This window comes from Elephas maximus, chromosome 8 (assembly GCF_024166365.1).
Source record: "Elephas maximus indicus isolate mEleMax1 chromosome 8, mEleMax1 primary haplotype, whole genome shotgun sequence".
NCBI classification, from domain to species: Eukaryota; Metazoa; Chordata; class Mammalia; order Proboscidea; family Elephantidae; genus Elephas; species Elephas maximus.
The window spans coordinates 52,011,623-52,030,028 of NC_064826.1; the positions used below are offsets into that span (position 1 = coordinate 52,011,623).

Sequence of the window (18,406 nt, forward strand, 5' to 3'; positions counted from 1 at the left end):
GAGTTGTTGCCCCAAGCTCAGTACTCAAAGATCTACAGTACATGGACCTCTTTATGAGTCTCTGGAATCACAAAAAAGATCTCTTCAGATACTGCTATTGTTTAGTCTAGAAAGGTGGAACAGAGCTGTTTCGGGCATTAAATGAAGCCGCACTTCATAAAAACGTAAAACAAACTTTAACAACGACAAGGAAAGAATTATAGTAGCTTCATTCTGAGTACTTGTCATTTCCAAATGAAGGCATTCTAAATGAATGCATTCTTAATACAAAAATGAAGGATAAGTTAAATGGAATTTAAGTCATTTGAACAATCGTTCATTGAGTGCCTATTAGGTATAATACATATTTTCCTTCTTGAGAAGGGATAACCTGTTGCACATAATCATTAAAAAGCAATATGCCAGCTTCTTGTGTGAAATAAATCTAGGAAGAGATACTGTCTCCTATATTAAAGCTATCATCTTTGAAGGCCTGCCAAAGTGCTAAGCATATTTACACAATTTACATTATTTAATTTCACTGCAGTTTTTGAATGTATAAATATATGTAGCATTAGTGTCCTCCAAGCTCAACCTGAATATGGCGATATTTGTTTACAGTTGAAATATTCTCTGTTTGCATGCATTCCTTTGCTGGAGATCAATTGATTGTTTTCCAAAGAAGGACAAATGAAAAGAGTTCATGGGGGCACTGAGGAAATGAGGGTAAGGTAGAAAAATAAGTCTCTCTGAAGACCTACAAAGAAAGGTGTTTTTGCTCTCATATAGAGAAGGGTCAAATACATGATGAATGAGCTGTTGTCTTCAGGAATTTTGTGACACAGGGAATATGAGAACTAGTTTCAGGGCCCTAGTGATTAAAAACCCCTAGGGTTGGGGACAGGGTTATTGATCCATTTTTGCATTGGACACACTATGATTCCAGCTCAAGGGCTTTGCAGTTGGAATTGCATTAGGTGACAGTAACCTGAGCAGAGCAGTATCCTGCCATTGGGGGAAATGGTGATAAATACAGCAAAACTGTTGGAAGAACTGGTAGTTAGATGGTCACTGGGCTAAGCAAAAGTCCATCAAGGGACTTGTATAGAGCCATCTGTTGAACATCTGAGACAAAACCTAAGATTTCTGGAAATATTTTCCTTGATAGGGACCTAGTATTCATGGGGGCACAGAGAGACAATTATTGAGCACCTTATGGAGCTAATGATATTGGTAGAATTTTTGGATAAAGAAATTGATATTCAAAAAGTATGTTTTGTTTTTTTTTCAAAGTTGTAGAGGGAAATAGTTGCTGAGTCAAAATTTTGTGTGGGTTTGCAAAACTCCAAAACCAAACCCATTGCTGTTGAGTTCATTCCATAGCAATCCTACTAAGGCTGTAAATCTTTACAGAAGAAAACTGCTACATCTTTCTTTCACAGAGATCCTGGCGGGTTTGAACCACTAACCTTTCAGATAGCAGCCGAGTGCTTAATTACTGCACCGCTAGGGGTCCTCTTGTCATTGTACAAGATATGTATATGTATATGTTAAAAATATATTCAGACATATTAAAGTATAGTCCAAATATCTGTTATCTCTTCAGCAAAAATGACAATATTTTTATAGTATAGACAGATATTCCAATATTGTTATTAATTTTTAATGAAAAATTACATTTCAGCTACTATCTGTCAAGCATTGTACTAGACTATTGTTTTCTTATTAATAATTTAGTGACAGTTCTTATCCCAGAAAGCTTACATTTTAGTGGCAAAAAATGGAAGAAAGGAAGATTATAGAGTGAGTACTTTTCTAGTAATATATACTAGGTATTAGAGGAGCATATAAATAGGTAACAAATCCAAGATTGGTTGGTCAAAGCCAAGGGAAATTGAAGAGATGGGGAGAGATTTCTAGGCGGAAATTATCAAAAGGTCTGGAGACAAAGGAAAGAATATTGCCTTTCAAAAGCCATTGCCGTTGACTCTATCCTGACTCACAGCAGCCCTATAAGACAGAGCAGAACTGCCCCATTGGGTTTCCAAGGCTGTAAATCTTTAAGGAAGAAGACTGCCACATCTTTCTCCCTCGGATTAGCTAGTCGATTCTAACCACCAACTTTTCAGTTAGCAGCCAAGTGCTTTAACCACCGTGATACCAGGGCTCCAATATTTTCTTACAAAATATATTTTCTTAGGAAACTTTAAGTAGTTTATTCAGTCTTAGGCTCAGGAGATTTATGGAACAATTCTGAATAAACTATGCATTATATGTAAATTGTAATAATTCATAATACTCATACATCTTCCTTCACCTTTTTGTATTGTAGTTGAGAAATTAATACAGTAAATCTCCACTTTAATGCAAATAAGGGTATTCAAATTTTTTAATAAAATATAGCTTAGGTTACAGAGAAAAACCAAAAAAAGCAAACCCATTGCCATCATCAAGACAGAGTAGAACTGCCTCATAGGGTTTCCAAGGAGCACCTGTTGCAGATTCCAACCGACAACCTTTTAGTTAGCAGCCACAGCTCTTAACCACTATGCCACCAGGGTTATGGAGAAGTCAGTGAAATCGCTGAGTTCAAAACCATCTAGTGACAGCTGCAATTTGGCACCGCTTGGTGGCAGTAAGCCACTCTATTTTAAATATCAGTAGGGCTGATTCTCAAAGCTGCGCAATGCTAGAATTTTTACCACACTGGCAGCAATTCCAGGAGTCTCCCAATAATTTTGCACTGTCTTCATCAGCTCGATCTCAGGATATTGGGTCAGGAGATTGGTCCTGAAAAAATATAGAGACCTGCCATCTACTTCCCCATTTCCTAAATCAGCAATGCCTGCTATTTCTTCACCTAGCATAATCCTTTCCAACGTCTCTTCCCTTCCTAGGGAGAAAAATGAAAGAAAAAAAGTACATCCATCCCCATATCTACCTCAATTGAATTATTCCAGGACATATCATCATAGCATCTTACTACAGGGAGTTCAGTTGACTATCATATGACTTTGGTTTTAATAAAATTAATAGAAAGTGAGATAAGGAAGATAAGTAAAAAATATTCAAAATGATAGAAGTGTTTTCGACTAGGTAATTAATGGATAAACATTTTGTTTCTTCCTCCTCTCATTATAAAAGATAGAGATTATCACCCAGGAAAACTAACAATTCAAAGCTCATGGCTAGTTTTTCTGCTCTGGTGTGTTATAATACTCTCACCATGAGCATTTATATACACACATGAACAAAAAGAATAAGGTACCATCAATTTGCCTGAATCTTTTTTGTTTCTTTGGTTCCCAACATTTTTGGCTAAATCAGTTACACACTATTGCTCCTTTTAACCTATCATTGTAATGAGGACAGATTGTTAACACTCTTAATAAAAAGCAGCAGAAAAAATTGTTCCTCTATGTAGTAGACATGTTGCAAAAACATATTAAAATATGCAAGTTCTTGATTCCAAAAGTGCAGTTCAACCAAATGCGAAAACTAAGAAAGACCAAATCCAGCCAGAGCCTAAAATCATCTCTATGATTTATCAAATTATTCATTTATTCCTTAAGACAGACTGCTACCACACCCTCTTCTTGTCCCCCAAAATCAGTATGTGTGTTTCATATAATCTGTATGTTTCATATACAGGACCCAAAATATTTCTTTAGAATTATTCTTAGAATATTTCTTTAGACATTGTCATCAAAATAAATACAGTATGCTTTCACAATTCACGTTCACAATTGTGCTGCGATCAACAGAAGTGATGCAATTCCATGGAACGAATAGGGATAGATGAAATAATTAAGTACTTAATGCATGTGACTATTAATTTCACTCATATGAAAACAAAATTAAAAAATATTGCAACTATTAAAGCAACATTTCAAACTAAGAGTTGAGCTAAGAGCCTTTTTTTTTAATTATAAAGTTAAAGCTCATTATTGGAGGACGAAATTAACTTGATTGACACTCAATAATACTCTACCTCACCAGAAAAATTTTCACCTTCTAATTTACTTTCTCTCTGAAGCTGCAGCTAAAAAGGGCTTTTCAAATGTTTTATTTACTGGCCAATTTGTAGACGTCTGTACTCAGCCTGCAGAGTAACAAGCTGATGCTAACAAGCCATACATAAAGATCCTACTTATTAAAATACAAATTAGGCTCACCTAATGTTTATACATGTGTAAGTACAATTAATATTGCAGGCTTAGTTGGAAACAAAATTGCTTTAGTTAACCAACCATTGCAATGCAATCAAATGAGATTTCAAATGCAATTGGAAAAGATCTGCTCAGTAGAAATAATAACAATTATTTCATGCAGAACAATTAGTTTCCAAGCTTTTTTTTTTCTTCTACCACCTGCCCTTGATAAAATAATTTGTCCATCATAATCGACATGAAATGTCACCTTTAACACCCATAAGTTGCATGGAGACCTGAAAAGCAGCTGGTAGACATAGCTTATTTACAAATATTGGTTTGAACTTGTAAATGCATGACCACGTAAATCTTAATCCATTTAGAGTGTATGCCCTTTGTTGCTTCAATTGTATATTCAGTTGGGAACTGAATGGAACTGAGGGACAGTGTGAATTACATGAGCCCTTTCTCGTTGCCAGCATTTGAGTGCTTCGCCTTTTGTTCTCGTTGTTCACGAGGCTTCTCTACATTACACAGCAGGAAATGTTAATCAACATTTTGCCTAAGTAATATTAACGAAACTTGTCTACTTATACTTGAGGGGAAAACCAGAATATTATATTTCTTTTTGAAATGTTAATGTACCTTTTAGGAAATTATTTCTGCCTTCTAGATCCTCTTGGTGTTAAATTATTAAAGTGTGGCTTTAAGGAATCATTGCACTGCTGCAAATAGTTAAATATCTTAGAAGATAAAAACGATAGCACTCAACTTCAAATTAAATATTTTAAATGTTTGGTTAAAATATTGATAAAATTTGCAATGTTTTCTGTGCGCTCACAAAATAAGCAGAGATTTTATGTTGACCATTTCTAATTTCCCTCCACAAATTTAAATTTGATTTGTAGTCTGGAATTGAATGTTTAACCTTGCTATACATATGGAAAAAAATATAAAGCGGGAGAAATGTATCTTGTTTTTGTACATTTTGAGTTTGCAGATTAAGAAATCTTCAGTCAGGTCTATTCTCCTAGCATAAAGTGGCCACTATCTCAGTGTTCTGTCTCCTTAAGGTATTGCAAAAGGAAGAACTATTGTAAAGACTTTATGCGTGGCTGACATGGTAAGATATGAAAAATATCAGTTCTCAGTGTGCAAACCGGACATTGAGTACAATGAGTTCAGAGGGCTGTAAAGTGACCTAATTTGTTTTCCCTTTCAGGCTCTTTTTATGTCACATAATCTGTTCATAAATTCTAAATAAATTGTGAGGAAAACTCGGAGGAAATTAAGAACAGTATTTGTTTAAAAATTCTCCCACTTAGCAACCACAATCTACTAAGAATTCCCAACACTTACTACGTAAACCATTTATTTTCTAGAACAATTAGAAATAACTATAGTACCATTAAACCCTGGTGGAGCAGTGGTCAAGAGCTATGGCTGCTAATCAAAAGGTTGGCAGTTCGAATCCACCAGGCGCTCCTTGGAAACTCTATGAGGCAGTCTGCTGTGTGCTATAGGGCCACTATGAGTCGGAATCAACTCAACAGCAAAGGGTTTATTATATCATTGGAGCCCTGGCGGCACAGTGGTTAAGCATTCGGCTGCTAACCAAAAGGCTGGCAGTTCAAATTCACCAGGCGCTCCTTGGAAACCCTATGGGTCAGATCTACTCTGTCCTATAGGGTTGGTATGAGTCAGAATTGACTTGACAGCAATGGGTTTGCTTGTTTTTTTTTTTTTTCTTGGTATTGTGTCATTGTTACAGGTAGCTAGCTAGATAGACAGGTAGGTAGATAGAATGATAGATATGTAGGTATGCAGGTAAGTATGCAGCAGGTAGGTAGACAGAGACAGATAGATAGATGGATGATAGATTAGACCCACAGAGCTCAGTACAGGAGAACTTTTGCTACTTGTATAATTAATCACAAGTAGAATGGCTCTTAGAATACAAAACAAGTTCATTAAAAAGATACATACAGAAGCTAACATCAGCCAGCATCTTCTAAAGGTAGGCTAAAGGAGAAGGATTACAGTTCTAGCTAAAGGAGAGCAAATTAAATTTTAAGAGGTTTAATACTTTCATTCTCACTTTAATCACATTCTCCACCATAATGGTGATTATAAGCTGCACACTGTTTCTTACAAACTCAAAGTAGTTAATGCAACTTGGTTTTCAACTAGTATATTCAAAATACATACAATGATTATTCAGATTTTATAATTTAATACTATTTTAAATTAATTTTATAAATACCTTTAAGTATGAGAATACATTCAAAGCACATTAAAAAAAATAGAGAATATAAGCAAGAACATTTGGAGCAACTTAATTGGCTCAAGTTACCCAAAAACAATTTTTTGAAAAAGCAACAAATATAGCTGTTTTTCTGGTCCCATAACACCATAAGATCCGTCAGTGAAAAACGATTTTAATGTAATAATAGCTATCTAAACACACACAAAAAAAAATTTTAAACACAAAAGCTCAGTCTGCTTAAATCAAGTGTTAAAATGGATCTTACTGCAAAATCCTCCCTCCACTGGTGCGCTGCTTGAACTCTCTCTGCTTCCCCAGCCAGGCGCTGAAAAAGAAACAATAAATCTTAGAATTTAAATGACCACATGAACATGCAATTTTTATACAAACTGCTTGGGCTTTCTAATCAATTATGGGGACATAAAAGTAGAAGGGACTCCTTATTTATGACTCATAAATTCTGAAACATTTAGTAATCTAACCTACTAAAGTTGATGTATGTGTATTTACTCTTCAGTAATAAAAGTAAAATACTAAGCTTAAATTCCACTATGTTTGTTACCTCTGCCATCATCGGCAGTAGTGTCCTCTATGAATGGGTTCTTTCAATGACCAATATTTCAATCTTTATAAAAAGTTTTAATGAATAGAATATATTAATGCTGGTAGAATCCTGTTTTTAGCAAGTACCTTTACAGCACATGTTTCTCCATGAGTGGAAAGGAATGACATTGAGGGACTAATAAATATGCACAAAGCACTATACTAGGCACCTTTTAATAGCATCTTTTTTAGTTTTTACCAAAAGCCAAAAAAAGTAATAATTTTTTCCTTGCTGAACCATATTCTTAGTAGTTCTTTGAGAAATAGTCTGTGAATAGTAAACTCTTTGCAGGATCTGCACATCTGAAATAGCTTTATTTCAACTTCACACTTTCATGGTAGTTAGGTAGAGAATTCTGGGCTGACTTATTTTGTTATTCTGTTAAGTACAATCAGAGATAAAATGTCTAGTGCCAGTCTGATAGTCACTTTTTGTATATAAATTTTTTTTTTTTCTTTCAGTTAGTTGTATTTCCCAGTTTTACTATCATGGTCTCCCCCCTTTGATAAGCTTTACAAGAGATAGTAATATTTAGTGATTAAGAACACAGACTCAGGGCCAACTGCCCAGATTTGAATACACACACACACCACCCCTACATCCTAGATGTGCAATCTTGAAAAAAGTTACTTAAAGTCTCTTCTCCCATATTCTCATGTGAGTAATGGAATGAAAATATACCTGCCTCTCCAGGCTGGAAAGGAGAAGCGTACTGTCACATTACAGAGAGAGCAACTAGGGTCACATAACGATGTGTGTATAAATTTTTGTATGAGAAACTAACTTGAGCTGTAAACTGTCACTTAAAGCACAATAAAATAAAAAAAATAAAGATATAAAAAAAGGGAAGAAACAAACAAACAAAAACACATATATACGTGCTTTATGGGGTTGTTGAGAGAATTGAATGAACGATTCTATATAAAGTGTTTAGAACAGTGCCTCACACGAAGTAAGCACTGCAAATGTCAGCTATCACCTTTGAAGAGTAACTACGGTTCCACTCATTCTCAGTTCCTTGGAAACCCTGGTGGCATAGTCATTAAGTGCTATGGCTGTTAACCAAGAGGCTGGCAGTTCAAATCCACCAGGCGCTCCTTGGAAACTCTATGGGGCAGTTCTACTCTGTCCTATAGGGTCGTTATGAGTCGGAATCGACTCGACGGGAGTGGGTTGGGTTTTTTTTTTGAAAAAATAGTTCTGGGTTGAGTTCATCTGTGGCCTGCCCCACACAGCTAGAAGACACTGTCAGAAAAAGGACAAATATAATAGCAAATACAGTAAATTCATTAAACTCATTACGAGACAGGACTATCAGGTTAAATTTTAATAGAAAAATATAAATCTCATGGTGGTTTATTGGTTCATGCTGTCTGCTTTCACTATGAAAGCTCTCGTGGTGGATTAATTACTTTTGTGTGTGGTCTTCCTAGCCATGGTTTTGTAACTCCCACCCAGATGATTATGTGATAGGGTAATTGTGGTCTGCCAAGAGGACTGGTCAGCTTTGCCTTAAAAGAGAGCCAATTCCAGAGCAAAGGGGAGAGTCCTCCACCACCAAAGAAGCAGAGACTGACAGCAGAGGCCCACAGGAAATGGCGCAGTGGGCTTCCTAGCCCATGGAATGAGAAAGCTGAGTGCCTTTGGGCAGAGACTGAAGGTCAGGGAGGAGTAAGTCTATGCCTGACTCAGGAATTTGGGACTTGCCAGCCTCCACAACTGCATGAGCCATTTCTGTTATATGGTTTATAAATTCTATAAGACATTGCAGGGCATTAGGGAACCCAAAGACAGGGAGAGTACTGAAGGAAGAGGAAGCAGTTGATGTTAGAGATGCTGGAGTGGTACGGCAGTTTGGAAAAGTTAGACATTTGGGACATCTTTAATCTCCATCTCACAGGAACCAGCTTTGTGCTGATCCTTATAAAAAGAAATTATTCATTTAGCACTAAAGTTTGAATTCTTTCTATGGAAGTCCAATTGGCCCTGGATAATGGAAACATCCCTTAGAATAGTTTTTATATTAGTAAATTGGCTTTTGTTCTCTGTAAACCCATAGGTAGCTTCTAGTAGACCTGAATTGGCTAAGGAAAAAAAAAAAAAAAACTCATAATCCAGTGCTTTCACATAATGATTAATGGTTTTTAGAACTTTTCCACCCAATCCTACTGTTACCTACTTTGTTCATGAAGAAATTACAAAAATATTTTTTTATCTAACAAATTTCATGACAAAGCATAATACCTGTCGCCACTGAGTCAATTCCAACTCATAGCAACCATATAGGACGGAGTAGAACTGCCCCACAGGGTTTTCAAGGAGCAGCTGGTGGATTCGAACTGTCGACCTTTTGGTTAGCAGCTAAGCTCTCAACCACTGCACCACCAGGGCTCCAAAGCATAATACTGTACTTTAAATACTTACTAAAATACTAAGTATAAGTATTTACTCATGTTAAACATCGTGGGACAGGCACAGACGGTTGTGGAAGATGTTCTTTCCTGTAGCAAAAGATCAGCTAGTCATTGCTTACAGAAAATTGGCATCCCTCAGGACACTTCAAGTCCCTAATTGATTTCTATACCAGTCAAGTGACATATTTTTTTTTTCTTTTTTAAAGCCAATAATCTACTATTAAATGCCATGGGCAAACTGTGTTAAGACTAAAAGATTCCTGCCTATTGAAATGTGAATATTCACTCATTAGGGCCTCTTTGTTTGCATAGTTTGCTATAGAAGAATATTCGGTAACAATAGCTTATTTCAGGAAAAAAAAAAGAACTTATTTTTTCTTTTTAATTTCTAGCACAATGCAATATAGTATCAAATATTAAAACCTGACTGAGCACCAGACAGATACAAAGAACGTATCTCAACATAAACATCTACAAGAGCAACTTGAAGCTTAGTAATGCTCATATTAAGATAAGCTAGAAAGAGTAATTAAATGGTTATAATAGAAATGAGACTGCACATGTACACATGAGAATGCTTTAGGTTTAGAATGATAAACGATGTCATAGGTGTATTAACAATACAGACATCCTATCTACCTATTGGTTTGAGCATTTAAAATAGAAAATCATTTTAAAGACTTTTAAGTACTCACAACTTTAAAAATGGACTTGAACATAAGTCTTTTGATTCCAAAACTCATGCTCATTTCACAAAACCATTCTTTAGTCTCTCACAAAATTCATCAAAAGTATCAACATCACAAGGTATTTACGGAATATATGAAGATACAGTAGTCTTGGAATAAAAACTGATAGAAATCTATTTCAGGTTACTGGAAAATATCCTAGCAAATTTCTAGCAATTGCTAAAGTCTAAACACAAAAAGAGTAACAAGTCTTATAAGTCAGTCTGGGAACTATTCTTACAAAGGTCTTGCCCTCAAATCCTGAGAGAATATTGGTAATCAGTGAAAAAGCTTTTCATATGCAGTGTTCTGCAGGGGAAAAAAGAGGGAGAAAGAATAAAAGAGGCTTTATCAGATCAGAGAAAGATCAGCTCCCTTGAAGCCCTATTCATTCTCAAGCTTCACTTTTTGTCATATCTTTATGTCTTCCACTGGCATTTACTTCTGTCAGGTGACATGAGAATCTAATAAAAGCAGTATAATTATATTGACTAGAAAGATATAATTCTATCATTCTCCATAACAATCTCTAAAAATATTTTGTCATCAAAGTAGACTACTTTCCAAATCTATAAATATATTTCATATAATATAAATTAACTACAGATAAAAGATAAAATAAGTCCTCTGAAATATTTAATTATAAGGAATTTTCTTTTAATAGATTCAAAAGAAAACATTCTGAGGTCATACGACAGTTTAGTTTGTTTCCAGTAATGTTGATACTCGTGTTAAATATCAAGAATTAGAAACATCATTCAGAAAAACTGCTAAATTCCAAAACAATTGCTTTGGCTAATGTATGCCAACTTTTTCTTTTTTTTTTTTTTAATGAGGAGGTAATAGATATCCGTAACAGACTAATCCAAATAAAATATGCCTGTATTATGTGATTAATGCTTACACAGTTAACACCCAATAAGAATTTGCAAATTATTGCACTATGCCTATGTTGACAATTTATTATCACTCCAGTGAGTTTTGCCTATCTGTATCAAAGGTTCCTAACAGGTCAAAAGAATCAGGATAAGCATTTGTGTGGTCTTATACTGTCTGAAAATAACAGACTTAGTTAAGTGAACAGACTTCTATGATCTAAAGAAAAGTGAATAGGTACAATCAATTCATTTGGAGCTATAGTGTCAGGACGTGTATTACTGAATCAGATCTTGTTTCCAGCTCTGGGTTTGCGATTAACTAACTATGGGATGCTAGACAATGAACTTTATTTATTTATTTATTTATTTAGCATCTAGTGATATTATTACCTTACGTATATCTTATTTGGTATGGTATATTTTTTGCCCTAGAGGCTCAATAAAAGGTGCCCTGGTGGCACAATGGATAAGCACTTGGCTGGCAAATGAAAGGTCAGAGATTTGAACCCGCCAGCTGCTCCATGGTGAAAAGAAAAGACCTCGCAATCAGCTCCTGTAAAGATTTACAGCCTAGGAAACCCTATGGGAGTGTTCCACCCTGCCCTATAGGGCCACATAACCACAGACTCAATGTAGTCTGTTTCCTTCTTAGATGCCATATTTGAATCACAAATACGTTAAAACTATATTCACCAATGCCCACTTCAACGTGTAAATATACGACTAAAGTGAATGAAGACACCTTAGTGGTTCCTAGATTTTTACCGTATTTTGCCGTGTAGAAAAACTCACGTCCACAGAACCACATGGTGCACCAAAGTGTATGCCATTCTTGGATATAACAGTTTAATGGAATTTAATAAAATGAGTTCAATTTTATTTCACTTTATTTTTACCATGAATGGAATGAGAAGTGATAGCAGATTATTATGTTCTGCTTCCTCACCTTATTTACTGAAATATAAAAGATAGCAAAGTCTTCGGATGTGACATTTCTTTAGCATTTCTTATGCTGATGGAAAGCCTTGAAGATCCAATAGACATGATAACATAATGCCTGTTTAAATACTTAACTATTTCACCTACAAAGTAAAAATACTCTTATCTTTCCAATGACCCTAACCAAATAATGGGAAATAATTCAGTTTATTTAAATTTATATAACTATATATGTCCAGCAGAATCCTATCAAAGCTGTCTAGCAATTTATTATATCCTAATGAATATGAACAAGTATTTTACTATGAATATATTAATGTATAGAAAATTGCTCTATTTTTTTTTAAAACACAGCTATTATACTTACATATTACATGAAATATTTCTATAAAGCAACATTTTGAGCCTTTGATAAAGCTCTACTGGCTAAATAAGCCAGGTTAGACAGAGGGATTCGAGGTGAAAAAGGTATGAAATTTGAATAACCGGGATAAATTAATCTTTTGCACACTGCAACATTTGACAGTTATGGCAACTAGGTAAATATACATCCTGACTAAGATAAGAAGTATCTCTAGGACAAAAAGTATAGTGTTTTGTTTGTTTGTTTTATTTACTAAGCACTCACTATGTGCAAGTATTTGGGGCATAAAATACAAGACATAGTGTCTGCTTCTAAAGAAACCATATACGCTGGCTGGAAGATCGGTGGTTTGAACCCATCAGCAGCTCCATGGGAGAAAGATGTGGCAGTCTGCTCCTGTAAAGATCTACAGCCTTGGAAACCCTATGGGGCAGTTCTACTTTGTCCTATAGGGTCACTGTGAATCAGAATGAACTCGATGGCAGTAGGTTTGGTTTGGCTTTTTATATATGTATTTACACACACACACACACACACAAAGCCCATACAGTCAATGTTTGACAGATGCCTTCCCAATGGTTACAATAAACAATGCTTAGTTTATGTCAGTGAAATCTGTCATATGGAGATTTCTTTTTTTTAAGTATTCCTCTTACTGAGAATGGAAAATATATCATAATTCAAGAACAGGATTTAGGATTCCTAAAACAGTGAGTGCAACCAGCCAGTGACAAGTTTTAGCCAAAGATCTTTTTATTTGCTTGGTTTGGGGAGAAAAATAACTAAGTCTAAAGACTGAAAAGCATACAAATAAATAGTCATGAACCCACCACTCAGAATTCAATTTCTTATATTGCTAAATAACTTATGTAAGAAATAAAATATTACAAATAACCTTGGAATTCTCCCTATTCATCATTACCCCCTCCAGTTCACCTACAGAGTATGCATTTAATGAATTGATCTGTATCCTTTGACATTGTTTTTTGTATATATTTTGTAATTGTATAAACTTTATCTCATATACATATTGTTGGCTCTTCATCCTAATAGGTTGCATGCAGGTAGAAGTTCAAAGAGAAATTCCGCCAGCTTCCTAGTAGGAACAATTTTGTTTACCGATAACCCCATCACTCTCTCAAGTGATGGTTTAAATTGCGCAAGAGAATCAATAAAGGCCAATAAATTGTCAGGAAAGGTTTGCTGGGGGCTTTTGGAAAAGTTCTTCCTTGCTCTTCTGAATGAGCTTCCAGAAGCAATCTTCTCCTTCCCCTGGGACATTTTCACGTGTGGCTCTGCTAGCTGAAACTGCTGCAGCTATTCGGCTGCTCTTTAAGAATAAAGGTAATGCCTGGAGGAGAGCAGAGTTCTGATGGAAACAAGGCTGAATCCATTTCTGATTCTGTTTTAGCAGCACCGAAATTCTATGCATCTACTGAATACTTATCATCAAAACATAAACGGACCTTATCTGTAAACACAGTCCTACCCATTCTTTCTCTCCATTAGGAGACCATCATTCTTCCTGCCCAGGCATTGCTCATACAGTTTGAAAGGTTCTAAATCATCACTTAGGCAAAGGAACTTAACCAAAGACAGGCTGATCCCCTCTCACTATGGTCCTATCCAGTTAGCAAGCCCACTCATACACCGATGACTAAAAATACTATTTTTATGTTTTATTTATGCTTGATTAAAATATGCTATTGCAAGTTTTTTTGCTTTTGTTTAATGACATGAAACATGTACACAAGATTATAATAATTACAAAAATTATGTTCCTTTTTTAAAAAATTCTTTTTATCTAGCTAGGCAATCCCAATTTCATTTCAAGATATGAAAAAAATTTTAATAAAATTCAATTTTAATTTAGGAAAATATATTCCAATGATTAGAAAAATTCTACCAAACCCTGAAAGTAAATATAAAGTAATTTAGCTCCAGTCCATCCCCTTAAGTTTATGGAGGAGAGGAAAAAAAAAGGAGTTTTTCTTCTCAACTATTGTTCCTTTAGAGAAACAGAACAGGCTAAGTTAAATATAACTGTTAATATAGACTTTGATTAAAATTATATGTAAATAGGCTGACCAAGTAGAAATAGTTTGTAGTGTTGTTATTTCTGTCATTCACATATTTTAACAATTTTGTAAATACTGAAATTATGAAAAAGAGAATTATCAAATAGGAAAATGTTAATTTATAGTCATATTAAGACAAAACCACATATAAATATTATACTGTATAAGTAAGGTATAAGGCCACAAATTCTTTTTGATAGACTGTTATTTTCTTGCAATTGATTTCATTCTATTTTATGTGAAACAAAAAATAATACAAATATTCTATTTCTAGTGTAAGTTTGAAGAGAGCATAATACATGCCAAACAAATAATAAAAAGTTGCTGAAATCAAGCCAGTCATTTATTCTACTATTTGTGGCCAAGCAAAAAATAAATTTCTTGGAACAGGGCTTCTGGATCATGTTGTATAGCTTTCAGCCTGGATCTGCTATATTCAGGAAATGCTTTTGAAATTAACTACAAAGCTTCAAGTCTAATCTTCAGAGATGTAATTAGCTCCAAACAAATTGGCAGACTCTTGGAATATGGAAGCCAGGGTAAAGGAGATGTCATCTGGTAAGAACAGCAAAACTCCTTTTAGCAATAGTGAAAGTAAATAACACATTACCTTTATGGCTCTGGAGCACAAAAGAGTAACTAAAAGAATTTTCAACCGGATATAATTTCCACATTAGCTTTACACTTTGCCACCTGCAAAGATTTACCTGATGAGCTTGTTGAACACACCTGGACATAATCCAAACCCTCCTAATCCCACTAAAAAAAAAAAAAAAACTACCACCTAAAAATTCTGATTTTGTACATGGTATCCTTCTCAGAAATCCACACACTTAAAATGTAGACATCTTCCTTGGATAAACTTTGGAAACATTATTATAGAGGGTCATATTTTAGACATAGTAGACATATGAGTTCAGTTACTCTTTAAAAAGCACTGCTCTAAATACAAATACAAGTTGACAGAAATCAACAAAAATTACCTACTACCCTTCACTGGGTTGGGTAACCCTTCACTAGCAACATATCCTTATACTATCATGACACCCAGCATGCTGTATTCAATTGTATGCTTACTTCTTTGTCTTTCTGTGTCACTAAATGTGAGTGCACTGGGTGGAAGACCCGGGTTTGATTCTGCGGTATGATGGATCATTTTGTGTGGCCTTTTTCACCATGGTCTTGTAACTTCAACCCAAGTGATTGGGCAGAACTGTGTGATAGGGTAGTTGTGGTCCACCAAAGGGATTGGTCAGTTCTACCACCTTCCTGGCCTTAAAATGAGACACCTCAGAGGTGAAAAGAGAAAATCCCGCCACCTTCAAGGAAGAACAGCCAGGAGTCCAGAGCATGTCCTTCGGACCTGGGATCCCTGCACTGATAAGCACGTGGATCCAGGAGGCAGACAGGGAGCTATAACCCTGAAGACAGTAAGAAGCAGTAACAAGAGAGACCCAGGAGCAGAGACCCAGCAGCAGGAGACAGTGTGGTGGGCTTGCTGGCCCATAGAGCAAGAAAGCTGAGTGTTTCGGGGCAGAGGCTGATGGCCAGGGAGAGAAGTGCCTGTGAGCACGGCTGGGAAGAGGCTGTCCTGATGGAAGAACATTATGCTGAGTGTTCCTGAGCCTAAACTGTAACTGTTACTTCCCTAATAAACCCCATAATCATGAGTATTGTCTGTGAGTTATGTGTGGCTGTTGCAATAAATTATCCAACCCAGCAGAGAAGGTGTGCCGTGGGAGGGACAGTTGGTGTCAGAATTGGTAAAGATGGTGGAGAAAGGAGGCATGTCTGACCTCCACCTCATAGGAATCAGCCTTGTGCTGTTGACCTTAATTCTTGTTGCTCCTTGTGAGGTTAGAGGAGGTCAGACACCACCCTCAATGCCATTTTTACAGATCCCTGGCCAATGCACCTAATTCTCAACCACCAACCATCTGTTATTGGAGGTTCGAGTGTTGCTGTGATGCTGAACAGGTTTCAGAAGAGTTTCCAGACTAACATGGACTATGTATAAAGGCCTGGTTATCTACTTCTGGAAATCAGCCAATGAAAACCCTATGAATTGCAATAGTCCAATCTCAGTGGTAGTCAACAAAAAAAAAACCTAAAATCTATAATGGTAATAATAGCCAAAACTGCTTCAGAAGTTAGGACAAAATTGATGACCAGTACATTTTTTTAAAAACTAGCATTATGGTTTCATAGAAGAGTAAAAGTCAGAGCCAGAAGAGTACAGGGTATGAGAAGAAACAGGAAGTCGAAGAGTTCAGAAAGTGGGGAGAGCTTGAGAAGTTGGGGGGATACATAAAGTTCTTCAAGTTGGCATTTCCTTTCCCATTCTTAGATTTCATTTACCACAGTCTCAAGACTTAAACATTGTCAGGCTTCCCATTGGTGTGAAACTTACACCCTACGGTGAGTGTAACCTTTACCCTATGCCCTATCTAACCCAACTCAAGCAAGCACACTGCCCTGGAAGTTCCTCTCACATTGTTAGGTGTTATGGATGGAGCATGCAGAGGGTAGATTCCTTCTGCCAACACCAGTTCTCTACTCTGAAACCCATCTTAAACCCTAATAGCCATTTAAAGGCCTTTTGCAGTGACTACAGGATAGGAAAAGAAACAGTCCTAAAGCAGATTCAGAAGACAAGCAAACATCCTTGTTTAAAACATTTTTATAGATTTTCCCATTCAATCCAAGATCAACTCACTGCTTTGTTTTTTTCAAATACTAAAAAAACTTTGGAACCACGAGCAAAGTTATCTAATTTCTCTGAGTTTCCATTTCTTCATCAGTAAATGCATATAATAATACCCATTTCACAGGATATTATAGGGATTAAAAGAGATTTTTGCAAAACAACGTTAAAAAGTCAGTTGCTCTTGAGTTGATTCTTACTAACTTTAGCTATTATAAACCAGGAGTCACTAGGTAATAAAAATGCAAAAAATTTAACAGTAGGCTACTAACTGAAAAGTTGGCCATCTGAATCCACCCAGAGGCACCTTTAAAGAAAAGTCCTGGTGGTGGCCTACTTCCAAAAAATCAGCTACTGAAAATTCTAGGGCGTGCAATCCTATTCCGATACACATGGAGTGAACATGAGTCGGAGTCACCGTGATGGCAACCGGTTTGGTTTTTTATTACAAATTAAGAAAGGAAAAAAGACAGAGCCCTTTTGTTTTATTGAAAATATAATCAGACAAGTGTATGTCACTGCGATCCAAGTCATTATATTGCCTGCAAGATCCTCTCAAGTTTTATCTGATTCAGCCACCTTCTAGCTTTTTCCTTCCACAATAATGATTTGCTGTCTCCAGCTCTCCTCCGCCCACTCCCACCCCTTGATTCTTATTATTTCAAAAGGACTTTGTTTCCTTTACCTCTCTGAGATGACTGTTTCAGCGGCTGTAAACTATTCGTCATTCTTTACTTTTAAGTAATTTACCTTTGAGTTTAATTAACTGACACAGGCTGCCAATTCGGTGAGTAGGTAGGTTTTTTTTAAAAAAAAGTGTGATCTTAGTAGTCAAATTTTCTGTTTTACCAATGTTGCTATGGAAACACACTTCGCTTTGTTGTTGTTGTTGTTGTTAATATATTAGGGATGAATGTATCACATTCTGTCGTAGGAAAACAGGTATACTCTATGCCCCTCTTTTTTTAATCTTTCCTCTTAGGAGTTAGAAAACCAGTACGATGTGTAAATCAGTCAATCAAACTTATAAAATATGTAACTTACTAGGTTTTTAAATATCAGAAACATCATCTACTATTAACCTGAAAAAACAAAGGCATTGCTGTTTCCCTTTTCTAAAGAATGTCTTTTTTAAAATGCTGTAAAATATTCAGTAGCTCTTTAGTTTTTAGTTTAAGTAGAGCAACACTATATTATTATTCCTCCTTGTTATCAAGTGAGTTTTAATGATTTCATTAAATGCTCCCAGGAACTGGCATTATCAAAATATTCTGTTACTAATTCTCACACTATTATCCTAT

The 18,406-nt window shown here is 35.7% G+C and overlaps 1 protein-coding gene across 3 annotated transcripts in view; it reads right to left on the reverse strand.

The window, feature by feature from the left end:
- The window catches only part of CACNA2D1 (calcium voltage-gated channel auxiliary subunit alpha2delta 1), a 542,050-nt gene that overhangs the window by 234,478 nt on the left and 289,166 nt on the right, over nt 1-18,406 (reverse strand). For all 3 annotated transcript variants that reach the window (XM_049894495.1, XM_049894496.1, XM_049894497.1), the window contains one exon: nt 6,662-6,721. In XM_049894495.1, coding sequence (XP_049750452.1) covers nt 6,662-6,721 — 60 coding nt within the window. The remainder of the gene's footprint in view (nt 1-6,661; nt 6,722-18,406) is intronic.